Source organism: Mustela nivalis (assembly GCF_964662115.1).
Source record: "Mustela nivalis genome assembly, chromosome: 8".
NCBI lineage: Eukaryota > Metazoa > Chordata > Mammalia > Carnivora > Mustelidae > Mustela > Mustela nivalis.
The window spans coordinates 75,894,022-75,914,911 of NC_139027.1; the positions used below are offsets into that span (position 1 = coordinate 75,894,022).

The 20,890-nt window shown below is 34.6% G+C and overlaps 1 protein-coding gene across 1 annotated transcript in view; it reads right to left on the minus strand.

Moving 5' to 3' along the window:
• Positions 1-20,890, minus strand: part of LRPPRC (leucine rich pentatricopeptide repeat containing) — a 103,789-nt gene that overhangs the window by 37,933 nt on the left and 44,966 nt on the right. Inside the window, exons 15-25 of the mRNA XM_082746943.1 lie at positions 20,314-20,341; positions 18,513-18,570; positions 17,316-17,422; positions 17,014-17,091; positions 16,625-16,669; positions 16,164-16,277; positions 15,020-15,150; positions 14,231-14,316; positions 12,618-12,825; positions 3,144-3,268; positions 2,567-2,673 (exon numbers count right to left, since the gene is read on the minus strand). Coding sequence (XP_082603069.1) covers positions 2,567-2,673; positions 3,144-3,268; positions 12,618-12,825; positions 14,231-14,316; positions 15,020-15,150; positions 16,164-16,277; positions 16,625-16,669; positions 17,014-17,091; positions 17,316-17,422; positions 18,513-18,570; positions 20,314-20,341 — 1,087 coding nt within the window. The remainder of the gene's footprint in view (positions 1-2,566; positions 2,674-3,143; positions 3,269-12,617; positions 12,826-14,230; positions 14,317-15,019; positions 15,151-16,163; positions 16,278-16,624; positions 16,670-17,013; positions 17,092-17,315; positions 17,423-18,512; positions 18,571-20,313; positions 20,342-20,890) is intronic.

A 20,890-nucleotide genomic window follows, 5' to 3' on the forward strand; every position in this document is an offset into this window, starting at 1 on the left:
GAAAATGCAGGAAATTCAGAAAAGTATAAAACAGAATAGCAGCTGTTAAGTCCACTCTCCTGTAATAATCCATGTATGGAAATAAAATGTAAGACAATATTAAAATGTACTGTATAGAATACATGATATGTGTACACCAGTTCATTTAAAAAACATCATGAATCCTATTACACATTGAATTCTGCCTCTTCTTTCTTTATTTAATGTGAACATTTTTATGACTGGCTCATCTTCTCTCCCACAGTGCTTGAACTATAAAGAAGCTTCACTGTATACTTTGCTTTGAAATCTTAACCCTAGCAAATCTACCCATTGATAAGACACTAATGCATTTTGGGGAATGATTAAAAAAAAATATTGCTCAGTATTTATAATACTCTTTCACACGCTGATACAGTCACAATTTATTATTTTCTATTACTTTCTATATTCTCAATAATCCTTAGAACACTATAAGAGAAAATTCCAGATCTTGAATTTTAGTAGTGAAAAAAGCAAGTTCCCATTTTAATTCAAACCCAGCTAATCATTAATAAAAAAAAAAAAAAAGAAACTAGAAATGTGCTTCGGAATATTCCCATGTTTCACACACCTGCTGTCCTACCCTAAAATACCACAGGGGTTCTGTAAAGCCATTCTTTATCCTTTAAGCAATTTTGTACACATCCACTATGAAAATTCTGTCATCAGTAGACAGCATCCCTAAATGATTACACTCAATGATGCTGTATTTGGCAAAGCTTTAAAGTAATTAAGAGGCAGTTTTCTCTTGCCTATTCATGTGACAACATGTACCTTTATGCTAAACATCATACTGTGAATTAAGTGGGGTAAAGCAGATAACGCAATCCCTACTTTTAAGGGGCAAAGAGAATTAATATTATTGATTACTACCATAATCCAGAAACATGCAAGCTGCTTTACATACATTATGTGATTGAATCTTAAAGATACTATGCTCCCTTTTATAGAAGAGGAAGCTTAAGAAGGTTTAGTAACTGTCCATTACCGCACTAGCAAGTAGATGGCAAAAGGAGAACTCGTGATTTTGGCTCTTCTATTATGTCTTGATTATTACGTAAAGAGACACACGAGTTCCTATGATAGAGCCTCTCAGTCACTATTATCTGAATACCTGAGCTTCATTTTCCCTCTGATCAGTGCCCTGCTAATACTGATACCAGGCACACAGAGCAGCAGAACTCAAAAGGCAGACAGCTTTCTGCATTTTCAGACACACCAGACATTTTTTTTTTCTTTTTTTAAAAGATTTATTTGAGAGAGAGAGAGAGAGAGAATCAGCTGGTGAGGGTCAGAGGGAGAAGCAGACTCCCTGCTGAGCAGGGAGCCTGATATGGGACTGGATCCTGGGACTCCAGGATCATGACCTGAGCTGAAGTCAGACACTTAACCAACTGAGTCACCCAGGTGCCCCCACCAGGCACTGTTATTGAAAGAATTTATACTATTTTCTAGAAAATACAAGTGAACTACTTGAGCTACCGAAGAACCTGCCCAAAATAGCATGTCCCACTTCCCTCTGACAGAAGGACAGATTGAGTTGTAAGACAAACTAAGAACGTTCTGAATCAATTGAACAGTCTTCCCTTTCCATACTTTTCTCTTCTTCGAAAAATATCAAGACAAACTATAATTTTCAGGGTTGTATGCCTCCACTTTCAACTTCATGATAAGCAGTCATCAATATACAAATAAGAAGGCCAAACACCACCCTGTGTCCCATCTGCCACGGGAACTTTTGGGAAAAGACATGGAGTCATGACAACGTATGATCTGACAGAAACAGGATTACTGATTTTATTTATTTCACATTAAGTAATTTTTCTTAAGGTAATGGGTCTATCCTCTGTGGAATGTTTTATTTAGAGGAAACAGAACTGCTTAATAGTGAAGTTAATTGTAATTTGGACAGACTTTATAGTTGCCCTTTGACTTACCAATTTCAGTAAGCAAAATTTCAATCAAGCCTAGATAAAATACACTAATCCTAAATAGGCCAGGTTTGTCACCTACCATTTCCCATAAGCTGCTTACCATAGTTTAAAAAAAGAGAAAAGGAGAAGAAGAGGAAGAAATTTTAAATTAAATGCCAAACAGTTGCAGGCAGCACTTGTTTGGCTGATTAACTTGTAGACAAGCATTACAAATAAATCTGAGCATGGTCTGCAGCAAATTAAATTCCACCGCTTTTAAGAACAAAGAATTCCTTGGCAAAGAGGATTAGCAACTTTACACCCAGGAATGTCAGTTTAATTTAATTGTTCCACAATCCAAGATTTAATATGCAAATATCATTCTGATACATAACAGTGAATTTAACAAAGTGAGGAAACAAATTCAATATACAACCAGGCTGCCTTTACTGAGCTGTAATTATATACAATAAAGAAGCTGGCCGAGCAACCCCCCCCAGCCCCCATTATTGGGACTGAATTATATTAACATGAATCAGAACAACGGTAATTAAAGGTTAAAAATTTTAAACATATTCCAATTAAGAGTATAAACAGCTGTACCATTAGAATCCTGTAGTTAAAAACCATACCTCAATGATCTTCTTGGCCTCTTTGTAATTTCCTGTTTGTAGGAAGGCAAAGAAGAGATCATACAGCATCGTCATTTCACCTTGTTCTTGGCTCACAAAGTTCATCGCTAGAAAGTAGAAGAAAACAATATACAAAGAAACAAATTATCACTTGAAGTTCTGGACAAATAAAAAAAAACTTTAAAACAAATATTTACAGTAACTTGAAAACTAGCACTGTATCAACCAATTTTCCATCACATTCCTTACCTGACAGCATACATTTACAACAGTTAAGTACCTACGACTAGCTTCAAAGAGAACTGGTGAGGATAAGTGGGAACAACTCCTCAGAAAAGGCAGATCACCAAGAAGCAGAGCAAAAAATAACAGAGGCAACTATACAAAATGAGTAGTTATTAAAATCAAGGATATTGACAACACTGAAAATCTAGCTGATCCTGTCCTTTTTATTTTAGAAGAAAGTTTCCCTGGATGTGCTTCCCTTCCCGTTAAATTTTCTCTTCACAGCAATTCATTGAGATTAAATAAGCAAGAGGGGAAAAACAACTACAGCAAGATATTGGAGGTGACCAACCTTTCTGAATTAGATCAGTCTCGCCCTTCTCTATCAGTTTACATAAGATATCATGAATCCTTGGTAATACTTTATATTTTTCATAGCAGTCGATGGCGACTTCCAGAGCAGCACCTAAGTCATCCCTTGGAAACATCAAAATATGAACAATGAATAAAATATATCTAGACCCACAACCATGAGCAGTCAAAATGTATCCATTTGAGCTTTAAAAAAGGCAAAATGGAATAAGAGAGAAACAATCCTTATATAGTATAAATAAATGTTCTGAGTACAGACATCAGTAAGTTACTTTCTCTATTTTCTTTCCTTCACCTTTCATTATTTCATTTGCAAAATAGCAGTCTTTTTATTTTTATTTTAAGTTGGGCATGGAGCCCAACATGGGGTTTGAACTCCTGACTCTGAGATCAAGACCTGAGTTAAGATCAAGAATCAGATGCTTACCCAGGCCCCCCTAAATAGCACTCTTTTCAAAAAAGTACAAATAAATGAAGGGATACTCTGAGATTATTATAAATAAAATCTGATTTCAGGGCACGTGGGTGGCTCAGTCGTTAAGCGTCTGCTTTTGGCTCAGGGTCATGATCCCAGGGTTCTGGGACAGAGCTCGGCAGAGCTCCCTGCTCTGCCCCTGCCGGCAGCCTGCTTCTCCCTTTCCTACTCCCCCACCCCCGCTTGTGTTCCCTCTCTCGCTGAGTGTCTCTCTCTCTTTCAAAAAAATAAAATTTAATAAATAATAAATAATAAAATCTGATTTCAGGGGCGCCAGGGTGGCTCAGTCGGTTGGGGGTCTAACTCAGTTTCAGCTCAGGTCATGATCTCAGGGTCCTGGGATCGAGCCCCCACACCAGGATCCACACTCAGCAGGGAGTCCGCCTGTCCCTCTGCACCCCCCATGCTCACACACCCATGTCCTCACTCCTGCTCTTTAAATACATAAATAAATAAATTCTTTTTTAAAAAATCTGATTTCATCTATTAAGTTGCCATAAAAATACATTATTTCTAAAAACAAGGACTACTATCAAATATTTTTTCTAACTACTTATATGTATTTACTATCCTCAAAAATTCTAGATTTAGGAAACATTAAGAAATATCTATCAGCAGTTACCAAGGAATTTTCAAGTATTTACAACTCTATCATCCTATTTTTAGTACTGCCACCTCTCCAGACAGGAGAAGGAGAAAATAACTTCAGGATTCATATATACAGAAACTTACTGTGGCTAAAAACTCAGACATTCTTAAGATCAGTGAATTCTAGGAGAACCCTCATTTGAAGGGAAGCTTTTAAAAATTATTTCCAGGGGCACCTGGCTGGCTCAGTCAATGGAGCATGAGACTCTTGATTTAAGGGTTGTGAGTCTGAGCCCCATGTTGAGATTACTTAAAAATAAAATCTTTAAAAGAAAAAATCATTTCCCGTTGTAAAGTCAAGGTTTCTCTTCTGTGGTAACAAACAAAAAAATTATCTTTCAATATTTTCATTAAGTCAGAATTTCTTGAGAGAGTGGAAATGCAGTCTTTTGAGTCCCCAAAAACTACCTTTTCCTTTAAAAGGAAAATGACAGTATGAGAAATATGTAAGACTTTGGAAAAACTGTAGAAATTATGTGATCCAATTCTACATGCCACCCTCCTTTATTTTTAAACAGATGAGGAAATTAAAGCATGTAAAGACTGAATGATTTGGCCCAAGGTTACTAGGGTAAACAGAGGAAGGCACTGCCTTCCCACTTCCCACTTTCTGTTGACTACATCTACTCGCACTTTATGCTCCAGTGACAACACTGCTGCCTGTTTAATCTAATAAGGTGGTGCAATGTGGAATAAGAAATTAAAAATTTTTGAAAAGAAAGTATGAAATATAGAGAGATATGTGGTTAGTGACAGTTCTTGACAGGCTCCGTGGAAAAAACACCTTTCTCTCACATGCCATAGTTTTCAAAAGGAGGAAAGCATTTTTAAAATTTCTGCTGAAGCCCTAACATTTTGGTCCATTATACAAATGTTATGTTGCCCGAGACTGAATTACTATTTTATCTAGATTAAGATTTTAAGCTGTACTAAAAGGAAAATACCAGGAAGAAGTGTTAATTTTATTGCAATAATACTTGACACAGTGAAAGCCAGCCGATCCTGCCAGAGCTCTCTACCTTATCCCCTTCCCAAGCCCTGTTTACAGTGCATCTTCCGGCACCCCACAGAGTCATTTGAATTTTTGTCATTTGGGGTGAAGACTAAATTACAGGTTAATTTCAAAACCGCAAGTAGATGTTGCAGGCTAGATTACTGTCATACAAGAGAAATGCTACAGAAGCTACCACATATGATATAAACCTTTATATAATCAGTATTTCCCCTTTGCTTCAGACACAGGTTCAGTTATTAGCCTTCTACAATTCCATTTAATGAAAAACTACTAAGATGTTTTCAAGAGAACTAACACATACTGATTTTTTTAATGATCCACTTTCTCTGATCAATTCCCAAACTAGAACAGTGTGTCTCAACTGTATTTCCCCTACATTAGGTCAAAGCTATCAATAAATGAATGAATAATTGTTCTGTCAATCAAAGAGACATGTTAATAGCCTTTGGTCTCCAAATACATGCTTCTGAAGATTATACATCCTCAGAACAACAACAGAAACGACAAGAATAGCAAAATGGAAATAATTCATATATTTGTTAGTGATTTTAAGTACCACTGTCACTGCTCTCAGGTTGCCAACAAAATGAGTTAGAAATCTATAATGAAACATTTCATATAAGTGGACTGATGACAGAAATGAACTACTGAACTGGGGAGGGAAAAAAAAAAAAGAAATGAACTAATAATTAGTCCGTTCTTCTCACAATCCCTATCATTTACATTCTGACTCGTGCTTGAATCACATATTAAAAAGAGAGAAAAATGTTCATCTCTCATATAATATGATGTCATCATTAATCTTTCCTACTAAAGCTTAAAAACCTGGGTGATAAAAATGAAAAACATTAAAAAGTATCTAAAATTGACACTGCTACGAAAACAGTTATATTCTCACAGGACTTTTGAATCTCAATCCCACTTATTAAGTCCTGGCTCGGCTGTAGCCATGTGATAAATTTCCAGAAGTGATGATGAAAAGCAGATTATCACAATGGCTGAACTCAAGGAACCTGTGGGTTCCCTCCCAGTTCGAATTCTCTGATTAGAGAGGTTCTATGTATTGGAGCTTATGAGATTTCAACTCAAATGTATCACACTGGCAGAGAAAATCATCACGCTAAAGTACCATTTCTTCTAGGCAAGATGAAGTCAGCAAGAACAGCAAAATATCCAAAGGAAAAAAGTGGATACTGCTTTATACCTGAGATGTGGGACAGCACTTTACCACTCTGTGTACTTCTAGGTACTGTGATCTAAGATGATTCTGAGACTTCCTTGGTATACTTTAATAAACTACAGTAGATTTAAAACCCTACTCTAAAAAAACAGTAATGTTTTGAAGAAATCTTATTGGTAACATTAATTCTGGATGCAAAACAACTTGTGGTTCTATGCTTACTTCAGTATGTATTCATAATTCTGAAAGCTTTATATACAAACGTGTTACAAATTTTTAAGCCCATTCCTGATAAAAATTTAGCCTCTGCTTTCACACACTTCAAATAATGCTAAAGGAAAGCCAACTCTATAACATACTTATATCTCTTAAAAAAAAAAAAAAAGGCAAACCCACTACAACTTTCTTTCTTTCTTTCTTTTTTTAAAGATTTTATTTATTTATCAGAGAGTGGGGGTGGAGAGAGCACAGGCAGACAGAATAGCAGGCAGAGGCAGAGGGAGAAACAGGCTCCCCGCCAAGCAAGGAGCCCGACGTGGGACTCGATCCCAGGACGCCGGGATCATGACCCGAGCCGAAGGCAGCCGCCCAACCAACTGAGCCACCCAGGCGTCCCTACAACTTTCTTTCAATTAGATCCTCCTCAAAATACTTCAATGAAGTACATAAAACAATCTTCATGAATGAAACTGTATGTCAATAAGTAAGCAATAATTTTTAAAAATCTGATTGATGCAAATTAATATAAGCTTTATCAAAATTCTGTAAGTCCATGAAAGAAGAACAGGAAAAAGAAAGATTCTATAATTCTACATTTTAAGAACAAATATATACCAGAGGCTGAGTCCAGTAGGTAATTAGAACAGTTAAAAGAGAGTTTTTTTTATTGGGGTGCCTGGGTGGCTCAGTTGGTTAAGTGTCTGTTTTTTTTTTTTTTTTTTTTTTAAGATTTTATTTATTTGTTTCACAGACAAGAGATCACAAATGGGCAGAGAGGCAGGCAGAGACAGAGGGGGAAGCAGGCTCCCCACCAAGCAGAGAGCCGGATGTGGGGCTCGATCCCTGGACCCTGGGATCATGACCTGAGCCAAAGGCAGAGGCTTTAACCCACTGAGCCACCAAGGCACCCCCCGACTCAGTTTTAAACTCAGGTCATACTCTCAGGGTTATGAGATCAAGCTCCGCATCAGGATCTACGCTCAGCACAGAGTCTGCTTGAGATTCTCTCCTCTAACTCCACCCAGACCTATGTGTACATGGCTCACACTCTCTCAAATAAATCTTTTAAAAAAAGATTTACTACTAAGAGTTTTACTTATTAATTTCGATGTACTTGGCCCATATTAAAGTATACTCCAGACTCTCCAACTCACTTTTTTAAGGGCACATGGCCCTATACTCCACACTACAAACTGTAACTTTGCATTATTTCATGGAGGAACTTCTAAAACTGTAAGCTTTTGAAGCCCATATGGCAAATCTGATACCACCTTTAGTTTTACTCAGTATTAATGGAATTAAAGTATGCTCTACTGTCACTGACAAAAAAACAAATACTCGATATACATTCATATGAGGCATCCACTGATCATAAAAATATCTACACAATGATACCAGGACACAAAGCACTCCTAAGTCAAATTCCTCACCATTCCTAACTGTAAAAATTGTAAATGCATTTCACAAAATCCCATACTGTTAGAACAAGAATGACTAGTGGCAACTATCTATATTCACCTATCAACTTCAAACTTAATCTCTTTATAGTAACTTACTTTCCAATTCAGAGAGGATACTTACTTTAAACCACCAAAAAAAAAGACAAATATTAATTTTTAATTGGAATAAAGTGCTTCAACATTATGCATAAAGTGTTAGTGAAGTGGCAATTTACCTAAAGGGATTACTGACTTGAAAAGCTCTCAAAATCTGAAATCAGTAGAGAAAAGGGGAGTTTATGGGAGGAAAAAAGTTTAAAACAAGGCAAAAAAACACTTCAACACTCTAAAAACAAACTATTCTGTAAATCTTAAGCAGTTGTTCAGTGTAAAGAGAAATCAGTTCAAGAGAAAGCATCTTCGTAAAAATTATTGTTAAGAGAACCAGCCTTTGAAAGAGCTAAATGTTTTTTTTTCTTGTTCATCATCTATAAATGAGGAATCTTCAAGGAGACTGGTGTTGCAATTACAACTAATCCTCCCCAAAAAATTAACTGTGTTGAAGGCTTTGTAATTTCCCTAGGTACAATTTAGCTGTCACTTACTTTAAAATTTACTCAAACATGCGTTCCGAACAGCACTAACTTCACATGTCAAGTGCTTTCCAGCCAATTGAGTCTAAACTGGAAGTCGGTGTTAAACAACTGAATGATTAGACAAGATAGCTCATTTCCCTGCTCTTTTGTTCAGAATAAAATGCCACATTTACATTATCAGGCTCAACAGGATTTTCTGACAGAGGCAGAAAAAAACCCTACTGAACACTGTCCGTACTAAGCACATGAAGCCTGTCATTTACCAATCATCCTTCAAAAAGCAATAGCCATGAATGTAACTTAATTACGACCCAATGATCCTTGACGAAAAATCATCTTATCACTGTCCTGTCCCCCTAGGGCAAATGAACCACTTTTGTCCTTTGGCACTGATGATGCTAAATTCTTAATTGCAATAATGGAGTAAAAGAGCCAAACCTCCTTAATTTCCTTTCAGCACATAAAGAGTTTTACTCTCCAAGGCAAGCATTCCCATAAATAATAAAAGTATCCAGTACAAATGAAGATGCTAAAATTGAAGGGGAGTGTATATGACAGAATAACCAGCATTTTAAAAAGTGTATTTCCCACTTACATAACATTTTAAAGTGCTACAGTGAGTTTTAAAACTTTTATGATTATAGGTTCATCTTACAGAAATTGTGACCTTTATGAAGAACTCAAGATTAACTTAGCAAGAGTTCTGGGAGGATTAAATATACTAAGTCTATGATTCACTTAAATGAAATGCATGTGGGCACATACAGATTATAGCACAAATCAGCACAGAAAAGTTCTTAATGGAAAGCAGAAATTAAAGCTTCTTTGATCATCTGCACTAAATAATCCAGTTAAACAGCTTCAGATATTGTTCATATGCAATGAAACCAAAACAGATAAGCTATAAAACAAGTGAATCTGAAACTATATCATACCAATTTTTATGCTTTTAAACCTAATGGCCCAGCTTTTATTAATTTCATTTCCTTTACCAGCACATGAAGACTAACCAAAAGGTCTTTTAACCTATTTTAAAGCGTTTTTTTCCTTCCTTAATACGGAAGACCCAGATTATCTTCCAGGATCAGGTAGGATTTCAGTAAAAAAAATTGTTTTAAGTAGTTACCAAAAAAATGTTTAAAATAACATTCATCTGGACTACACACAGAGATGTGGCTTATAAAATAATTCTAACGAAACGAAACACATGAAAGTTTTGTTCAACTCTGCATTATCTTTCCATTTTGATAATACAGAAACAGATTAGTTTACCAACTTCTTAACAATTGTGCAAACCTGTTATTTTGTATTTTCCTTTGCAAATAAACAGAAACAAAATGTTTTTTCCTCACACCCATAAAGTTTTTTTATACATTTTCCAAATAACAAATTGACACAGGATTACTTTCTCCTAGAAAAGTCAGCCTCAAAATTAAGATCTTACTGAATCTTAAAAGATCATCTTTCTGAAAAGCCCAATTTCATGGATTTGTTCCAGAATTACAATATTTAAGGGACAGTCTCTTTAGAGTCTTTGCAGTGACATTCCAAAAAGATGCTTGTCTTTGAATGAAAAGATGAAGATTTTGTATGATGTTCTGAAATGCATTTCATACTTTTATCTCAAATCTGAATAAAAAAGGCTCATTCTCCAAATGAGCTCACACTTGCTGAGGTCAATTACATGATATTACTGAAGATAAAACATATTTAATCAAATCAAATACATGTGGACTTTTTGGCAGGCTAGTGTAGTTAATCCTTGTACTGTACTTGTCATGATTCTGAATTAGTTATCTTCCATCAGTTCGGGAAAACACAACTGCAAAGAAGTTTTCAAAGATAATTTTTCCCCCAACTTATCACAGACTAGAGGTGCTACTACTGTTTTCTGCTACTTTATAAACATGAAATTTCCTTTATCTCTTCCTTATTATTCTCATGACTCTAACAGTCAACAAAAACCTTTTTATTACGATGAACTGAAAGATCTTGCCATGGAGACTGCCTCTGCAAAGCAAAGATAGCAAAAAAAGACTAGGCAAATCAAAATAGTAGGTAATAATTTCTTGATATATCTGAAAGTAGTTAAGAAATCATAAAAGAAAAGATACTAATTCAGATTTCTCTAGCCCAATTAACAGGGACAGCCACATTTTACTGAGACATACAAATCTCTGACTGTACTCTGCAATCAGAAACACAGAGGATGTTCCAGGTTAACATCTGAATCCCATGGTATTTCCATTTTCCTGTGAGTAAGCTCTCCTTGGTTCATGAGCCCCATCTGCAGACCTCTTTCAGAAAACTTTCATGTCTTCTCTGTCTTCAAAGTATTTCTATTTGTAAGATACTTTTCTACAATGGCCTCATTTTCATTATAAATTATTTTATTTTTGCCCAATAGAGGAGGAGGGCCTAATTCTTCTGGGCACAGGGCCCATTTCTTTCAAATCCCTATGCAAAGCTCCACATGCAATTTGCAGAGATGGGTCTTTCAAATAATCAAAAAAATTCTAGTAGGAAGCATATTAATTATAGGATTTCTATATAAAGTTGGCTGTGAACATGAGAACTCAGTAACACGGTAATTGTTTGAATCACTATTTCTTTAAAAGGATGTAATGCTGAGATTGTAGAGGTTAAGATCTGGCCAATCACCTAACTCGATAAACTATTTTTCGATTGGATGGCAAAGAAATTATTTCATCAAACATATATGTGGAATTATCTGTGTGTGTATAAATATGTATACCCCCATTTCCAAACATGGAGCTGAGATAATTTTGATTTCCCATTTTAAATTCAATACTGAATCATTCATTATATTCAATTAATTATACCCTCTAATAAATAAAGAAAAACCATCATAAATTTGGGAAGAATATAAGAACTATTAAGATGTATCTTTTAATTTTTCTCCTGGCATTGACAGGGCCACATCCATACCAAAATCAGAAAAATCCCATACATTTATCATGATGAGCCCTGAGCAATATAAGGAAGTGTTGAATCACTATACTGTACACTTGAAACTAATATAACTCTATGTTAACTACACTGGAATGAAAATGAAATAAATAAAATCAGGAATTCCCGATCACAAAATAGGCAGATTAAAAACTGCATTAAGCCATGAAAAAGACGACAAAGAAGAAAGATCTAGGAAATTTTTAAAAAAAGGAAAACAAACATGAAAAGAAAACAAGATAATAAAGGATGCTTAATGGTTTTAGTAAATGTTTCACTTACAAGAATGTAAGGTTGATTTTAACGATTTGCATTGCAAATAATATCTTAAATTGGGCACCAACTTCAGCATTTCAAATGTAAAAAATTTCAAACTCCAGAAACCTCACCATATCAACAAAATTCACCTTCCTCCTCCCCACCCCCCTCAAGACACAGAGACATCCTCTACAGTATTAATGGAAGCTACAGTCACTGTATTGGCACATGCTATTAAAATCAAATACCACATGGAGAAAAGGAGAACTGAAGAGATGCTGCTACATTATCACCTGAATGACAGTCACGATGCATAATCAAAAGCCCCAGAGAATCCTTCCTTCTTATATTAATAATTAAGACCTATAAGGCTCAAAACTGGGAAAAATTAGATTCAATTTCATGTACTGTCATCACACGCCCCACAAAAAAAAATCACCACAGACCATTTCATGGAGAAGCAACCCACAGGACCACAGACAGGGCTGCTGGTCATTTTAAAGGTCAACCAGTCCATATTAAGTCCTCTCATTCCATGGCAAACACCCCCCAAGGCTTCCAAGGAGCACAAAGTACTGACAAAACATAATCCCCAAATAATCAGACTCATTATTTTAATGCCAACATTTAAAATTCAAAATTCAATTAACTTACTTTTCCAGATACAGAGTGACCAATGGGGAACTTAAGGCTGAGGATGGTTTCGCTAACCCTAGTGTCATGATGGCTTCATGCAACCGTTTCACTGTTTCAGTTTCACCTCTTAGAGCTGCGCCATTTAGGATGTGGAAAAAGGACAAGACTGTTGCATCTTTGATAAGAACATCCTTCTCTTTCATCTCCTTTAGAATGTTAATAGCATCTACAATGAAGTAACACAAAAGACCCTTAGGTAATTTCATGTAGGGAAAACAAACTGCTATTAAAACAGCATTTCAAGCCCAGCAGGAATGTAAATTCTAGTGTATAATGCCGATTTCAAGTTAATTACTACTTGCATTTCTAAACGAGACTACAATTATAAATCCACAATAGCATGGTTTTATCATTTCCCTGCAACTTTGACTACAAATTATAGATAGGGACTGTGTGCCCACTCTGCACCACATAACCCTGTACGGTCTGCCCTATAGCTGTAAGATCCTCCTAAATGGATGCTTTTATCGCTCAGAGCTAACATCTGCTAAATCACATCATTGTTTCTTCAGCAGATGGCTTGTCAGGAGGCCAGATAATAAAGATGTGTTTACACTGTATATACAGCCAGACTAATGGTCTGATACCGATAGGGCCTGTTTGCTATGTCGATACTAATTAGCCAAGCAGAGCCAATGAAAGCTTTCCAAAAGACTGCATGTTAATACATTAGATTCATTAAGCTTCATTAGGAAGGCAGAAACAAACATTTTAGGATATGGAATAAGTGCATTTTTATAATGTTGTTTTTAATTATTGCACAGACAAAATGTTTTGACCGCTTCACGAAAAGTGATTTTAGAAAAGCAGACTAAACCTTATAAAGAGTTTTCTGTTAGAAAGACTTCCTAAAAAAAAAAATCCAACATTCAAATCAAGTATTTTCTCCACACATTTTTTCACTATAAAAAATTTTTAGAAAACATTCTCTAGAAATAAAAGGGAAGAAAGGAAGGCTAAAATAGGAATAAAACCCAATGAGAAATATAAGAAACACGTAACAGTAAGAAGATATGATCAAGTGTAAGTAATTAGGCTTAGCATTATCTCAACAATAAGCAAATTAGAGAATGCATATCAGCTATACAATCAATGAGGTTTTCTCTGCAAACTTCTAAATAAAAACTTACTAAAGTATGTATTTTTGATAATGTTATTAAAAGTTAAGACAAAGACTACAGCAAAATTCATATTCTTAAATAAAGGTTATGTTTATAGGTTTTATGTTCAGCCTTCAGATGTTCTTAAGCAAAAACAAAGCCATTAGTGCAGGCATATCAGCAAATTGTGCCATAAGTCATGATCTTCAAACTCAATCCAAACAGCAATGCTAATAAAAACTAGCTGTAGAAATGCAAAAAGCACTGAGCTGTGCAAATGCAAATGACAAGCTTGCCAATCCATTAAAACTAATGGCCTACACTGTCCATGCAGCTCTGGATGGATTCACATGCAAATTTGTATGCAAAGTGTTCAAGCACTTTGCAGGACATGATATACCATTAATATCAATTCGCATGTTATTCCAGTGGCAAGATACTTGCATCACACATTTCCTTTATGTGACTTACCTTGGAGCTTGCCATGTTTTCCCAATACTTTTACAAGGCCTACGTACTTGCCGGTGTCAAGGACAGCAGATGAATCTAAACGGTCACTAGAAATTAAAGGCACATTTTAAAAGTTGAATGTGAAAAGAACTGCAATAGCCATTTTATCCTTTTCAAAAATGCATCAGTTGTTCTGAATTATTATTAACATAGGCCTCTACATTTCAGTGAAGGTGTATTTTTGAAGCCATATTCAAATGCACATACCATTATATTCAAAGTGACAAAAGAAGTAAAAATCTACCACTACACATATATTGCATCACCCCATCTGCAAATGATAAAAATGAAGGAATTCTTTTGCTTCACAGCACTTTGGGTGATTCTAACTTTGTCATAAACATTGAAATACTCCAAAGGACATATTTTTAATTAGTAACTCTATAATGATGGGAAACTAAAGATACCTGAGAAATGGACAGAATGTTGTTCACACTATAGAGAAAGGGAAATGTTAAGCCTTATAAAATAGTTACCATCACCCCTTGTGTGATCTGCAGTTATATAGTCAATGGGGAAAAAACCTTGGCTTTAAGGGACAAGATGTCTTATCATACTTAAACAAAGACTCCTTGCTGAAAACAAGCCATAATTAATCAAAGGGAGGCATATTATGAAATTCTAAAAACACGGACAAAAAGAATTTTTAAAAATTACATTCTGTAGGAGTAATATTCAATTTACATGATCCATCAAGTACTGTCTATCAGCATAAATGCTGATGATTTGCTTCAGTGCCAGGGTACTCACAATTCTTGTTTCAGGTTCAATGCATCTTCTGCATTATCATGGCGACAGCACAAATTTATTAAAGCAGCATAGCCACCAACAACCATGTCGGATTCATATTTTGCTTTCAATTCAAGAGCTTTTTGCATGTTCTAAAATAAAGGACAGAAGTAAAAAAGAAGTAAGAAATGACACAAAAGTAAAAATGAACAACCTCTAGGTTTAGCATTCAGAGTACAGAAAAGTTAATAGCACTTTAAAAACAAATGGATCTATGTTATTAACTTCATCTTCCTCCTTTGTATTTTTATTTACCTTTCAAAAAGCAGGCAAAATACGTCTATAGGGTTTAAAAGATTTGTTACATGTAATGCAAAAGAAGTTGCTGTGCCAAATTTGATATTTTAGCTTTGTAGGTATTATAAAAAAGATGTCCAAATTAAATATGTACAAAGCCAGCCCCCCACTCACAGTCCAATTGCCATACACAGAAATATGTATCATGGCAAAGTTTCTCAGAGTCTAGTTTAATATCCAAGCAAAGTGAAAAAATCTTTTAGAATTCAACAGTACTATGTTATAATCTTAAAGTCAGTTATGTTTTTTTCCCCTAAAAACACAGGCATACGACCAAATCATATTGAACCAGAAACTGAAAAAGTCTAGTGAAATACCGCAAATTGCAGGCACACACTAAAATGAACACAAAGTACAGCTGGACGCCTGCTGAAAAAAGGCAAGAGACCCTTTATCTCAGAAAGAGCTTTTTTCCAGCAGGAAAATGGAATTTCAATCCCTGCATTAACAACCCAGTAATATTTGACTTGCAAATGACTACTGCATGTATCAGTTGCTTGACAATCTAGATATAAGAGACCGGAGCCATGGCTTGAAAGGACATTTGGCATGTATGATAAACCTATCACGGCTGTTACTATCATTCACTTTGCAGATTATCGTAAACAAACTACAGCAACCCGAAAACATGCCATTCAAGGTGTAGCTGAAATTAGTTAACCTTTCATTTAATTGCATTCTTCACACACATGCCATACAATAATCAATTGTGAAAATCATAAATATTGTATTTGGCTTTGCTTACTTTTATCTATGAAGAATTTTTTTTACCTTAATAGCACATTTGAAATATTTAAACAAATGTTACCTCTTCTGAACAAAGCGCTAGTATGAGTTGCTTTAGGACATCTCCTATAGGTTGATTTGCAGCTTTTAGTTTTTCAAGTGTAGACTCCAAAACAGATGATGGCAACTGCACAGTCTACAGGAACAGAAAGAAAAGGAAAGAAATTTACTACAAAAAGAAAATGCACCCCTTGTCACTCTTCCCTTTAAGCTGACCTTTCCTAGGTATCATAAATGCTCTGAAGTACATTAATCTGGGGATCTGTGGATGAACTCCAGGGATTTTTGAAGCTCCTAGGTACATACACAAATTTCTTAGATACAGCTGATTTGTCTGAGATAGGGAACAGAATAGCTCTTACCAGCTTCTTAGATGTACCCTGATGAAAAAATGTTAAGAACCACTGGTTTTATAAGGACACAACGTAGAATTCTCTTTAAATGTGGTTATAGCATGCAGAATCTACTCAAAAACCTACTTACTTTTCGAGAGTCTATCTTCTCTCTTTCAACCAATATATTAACATCCTAAAATTGAGATTTAAATAAAAATTAGAAAATACATGGAAAAATATATTAGCAAATGTCAAAAGCGAATTTTAAAACTTTCAGCTCATATTACTATTTTTCCATCTTCTCAAAATCTTTCAGAAATTTTATTCATACTTCATTAACCGTGGTAATAAGTATTTAAAACATATCCTTCAATATATAAACAGTATTTATGAACCATCAATGAAAAGCTAGCGTTTAATGGTTGTCATTTAAGTAAACTGTTTTTGGCCAAAAAGCATCATAGTTAAATACAATTTTAACACGCTTTTATATACAAATTAAGCATTTTTAAAAGTTGATTACTATTCCACACACACCTTAATCAATTCAGGAACATGGTAGCTATCCAGTAGATTACGAATGCCTCTGTAGATATTTTCAGGAATTTTTACATTCTGTGCAAAGGGAAAGGAGGAAAAACAAAAAAACAAAAACAGGCTGAGTTTTAGACAACCAAACTGAAATTTGTCTAACAGAAATTATCCCAGACATAATTTAAGTCTCCAACTCGTGTATGTCATTGAGAAGTGGTCTGGTTGTACTTAAAAGCAGCAATTTCAAATCTAATAGATACATGTCAGACAGGACAGGCATTATATAGCAAAAAATGAAATGGTACCATCTCCTTCAGCTGATGGAAGTATTGTCTCAAACGCTCCTCCTTGGCCTGTACCTCTGAGTCACTCATGCTGTCAATCAAGTTATAAAGAAAATAGCCAACAGCTTCTGTGGAAAAAAAACAAGAGAAAGCATTCCACTAAAATTACTGAGACTGTCATGTTATCAAGATTAATTTATAAGAAATCATTTTGGTGTGAGATGTCACCCTGATGAGAGGCTCTGAAATGGCAACACTGATCACTGAGGCATAGAGATTATGTGGTTTGGGAGCACATATCTAACTGGTGAGTGAAAGGAATATTAATTATTTTCAGACCGAGTGACAGCTTTTCAGTACTGAATCTTACTTCAATCTATTTTTTTCCACCACTCTGTGACAGAAGTGGTCCTGCCCAAGGCCTTACCCATTTCCTGTCCAAATCACGAGTAAGAAGAATAAATAAATGCTTTGTATACATTTCTGCACTAATTTTTTTGTGGGCAATATTTAGGGAACACATAAAATTAGAAACGACTGTCAAATGTTGAGTACAGAAAGTTAAATAATTTTAATAAGCAGATACAGTAATCCTGTGGAGAGCTGCCTATTAGCCAATGAAAAACCAAGATTAACAAAGATGTTTTGTAACAACAGTAATTTTCCTATGCGTTCAAGCATAAAATGTATAGGGCCATGTGTTAATACCTAGGATAGAAAATCTGAACTTTCAAGAAGGGTGCCTTCTTAAAGAAAGCCATGTATTATTCTAGGCCTCATTATATGGAAAACAAAAATCATTAAATGTCAAAATAATGTATTTTGGATAATAAATTATACTTAAGTGGGAAAAACCTAAAGATCTCCTTTACTATTTTATACATTTAAAATTAACTATACCTCAAAAACATTAAAATAACAAACACTAAGAATGACTGGTCTTTAAGCCTATTTTCACACGTGCTGTAAAAAGCATTTCGTCAGTGTCTAACCAGAAAAAAGCCTCCAACCCTGTCTTTAAAAACAATTTACAGTGATAAAACCGAACACCTCAGAGGTCTCAAAATGTTGTGGTTATCAATATAAAGATTTATAACCAAATGTTTTCAAATTTCACTTTCAAAAAGAAAATGTTTACTGCTGTAATCCTTCTAGCCCATCATTACACAGAAGAATGGATTTGTGGATAAGTTACAATCATCGAAATTGAAACGCTACCCGTTGGTCCTGGAGGCTCCTGGCAATAACGTCCATCCTTATACAACAGTTCTGTTATCTGGTAAGACAGAAAATGCACGCATTGCAGCAAGAGAAGCAAACAAGAACAAATGCAATCTGAAATTGAATTCTTGAAATAATAAAGCCTCTCCCCAGTAAGGTATTATTCTATATCACAGTAATTCAGCAATACCCCCACCTGCCAAGGAAATTGTTTCATTTTTAAACAATAGGTTTGTCTTTAAAAACAAAAACAAAACAAACCCATGTTGAAGGAAAACTCAATGTTTCATGAAATATCCCTAAGAAACCCTCTAAATGGATTTGTTTATAGATTGTTTTAAATAAACTGTTATAAACGGGAAATAGCTTTTAGGAATTATCAATCAGTATTATTTCTCATCGTGTTGTTTTTGGTCTTCCTGAAACTGGACCAGTTTCCTCCTTTTAAATAAAGTATTACAGAAATAATAAAGTAAAACTGGTTGGATCACTAAACAGCTTAATTTTTTTTTTTAGTTTTTTTTCCCCCCCAATGACATTTTCCCAGTTATTTTAAAGGCATTAAAATCAAAGGGGTGAAAAGCTCTCATGTGCTTGTTCTCAGATTCCTATCAGTTGAATGCACAAATACTAAGACATACATAACACATATTCTTCAACATTAATTCTGCTGGCAAAATTTTAACTGAAGAAAGCCAAATATGTATTTTGAAATGAAAATGATTATAAAACCTACAGTACTGGACTGTAACTTTTGAACACAGTATCTGACATCCTTAGTCTGAAGACAGTAATAATGGAAACATATGACTCTTTTCCAAAGTCACATGAGTTAGGAATGCTGAACTACTTTATGTATATTCTATGATTGCACTTGCTCTTAAAATTGTGCCTAGCACATATTTAAAGTGTTAACAGCTCAAAATGCAATTACTTCTACTACTATTAATTTGCTAATACAGAAAATTAGGCAAAATTGACCATATCCCACTTCACTCCACCATGAAAATCATGCTGGACTTAATGACAATTCAAAGGATAGTTAAGGTAGAAATTACTCAAAAACAAAGCAAAAATGGAAAAATTCTCATTTACAAACTGTTTTTTAACCAACACAGATATGTTTAGAAAGTGGAAAATACATCATACCAGAAGTTACAACCATACAATAGATCCAAGATAGCTACATTTAATACCAAATTTTGAATGAAAACACATTTTATGAATAAACCAATAAAAAAAAAATTTAGTAAAAAAAAAAAAAAAAAAAACCCACTTCTAAATACACATTTCCCAATCATAAATTATAACTGTGTAGTTTGGCAGTGTAATACTTAAAACAGAATTCAGTGAAATTTAGATCTTAAAAAATATTTAAATTGGGAATTCCAGTTAATAATGTACATTTATTTTATTTAGCTACAACTATTTCTTGCAATTTAGCAGTAAGGGTAATTGTACTTCCTGCATAAAGGCAGTTAATATCTTAAAAAAACAGCAGTTTAAAATTAATCTATATTTCATTTATACAGAGACAAATATGTGTGTGTATATGTTTCTTAAATTAGTTATTAGATCTGTAAATCAAATTTCAGTGCAATAATGTTAACAGCTTATGAAGAAGGATCACTTCAATAATAAATCTCGTGCTCTAGGAAGACAGTTTTAAAACTACCAATTTCAAAATCTAAAGTCATTAATTTATAACAGCACATCATAAATGTATGAGTATTACAACTTTGGCTCTCAATAGCTTTTTATACATCATCTTAGGAACTGCAGAATTAGTAGTACTTACCTTGCTCCAAAGATTTATATCCATAGACCTGCAGAGGGCAGCAAAGGATTAAAAATAAATACAGAGGTTTTAAAAACCATCTTAAGTTAAAACACACTAGCAATGATTATTTGCAATGCATACAGATCCAACTCAAAAATAAGTAAGAAAATGTTTCCAAAGTTAAGCTGAATTTTTAGGACAAGATACTTTGGAAAAGCTGATTCTTACTTTGAACCATCAAAATTAAAGATTAGTATGGACAGGAATTAGTAAGAACCCTATCTTTGGGTCCAAGTTTGACAGAGCAGGATACGTATATACCCTAAAGCATCTGCTTAGAGACGGATTATTATTTCTAATGGTAAAGATAGAGCCCATAAAATGGATTGAACAACATCTTCACTAGGTGATCAGAATTAACATCACTAATGAGACACCGATGAACATTTTTTTTTTTTTTTTTAGATTTAACTCCCTGAGGACAGAATATCTATCACTGCTATGGTATTCCAGGTAGTAATGGACTTAAATCAAGGGGAACCATCGTAAGGAACATACTATAAACTAACTGGCCTATATTCCCCCAAAATGTTAA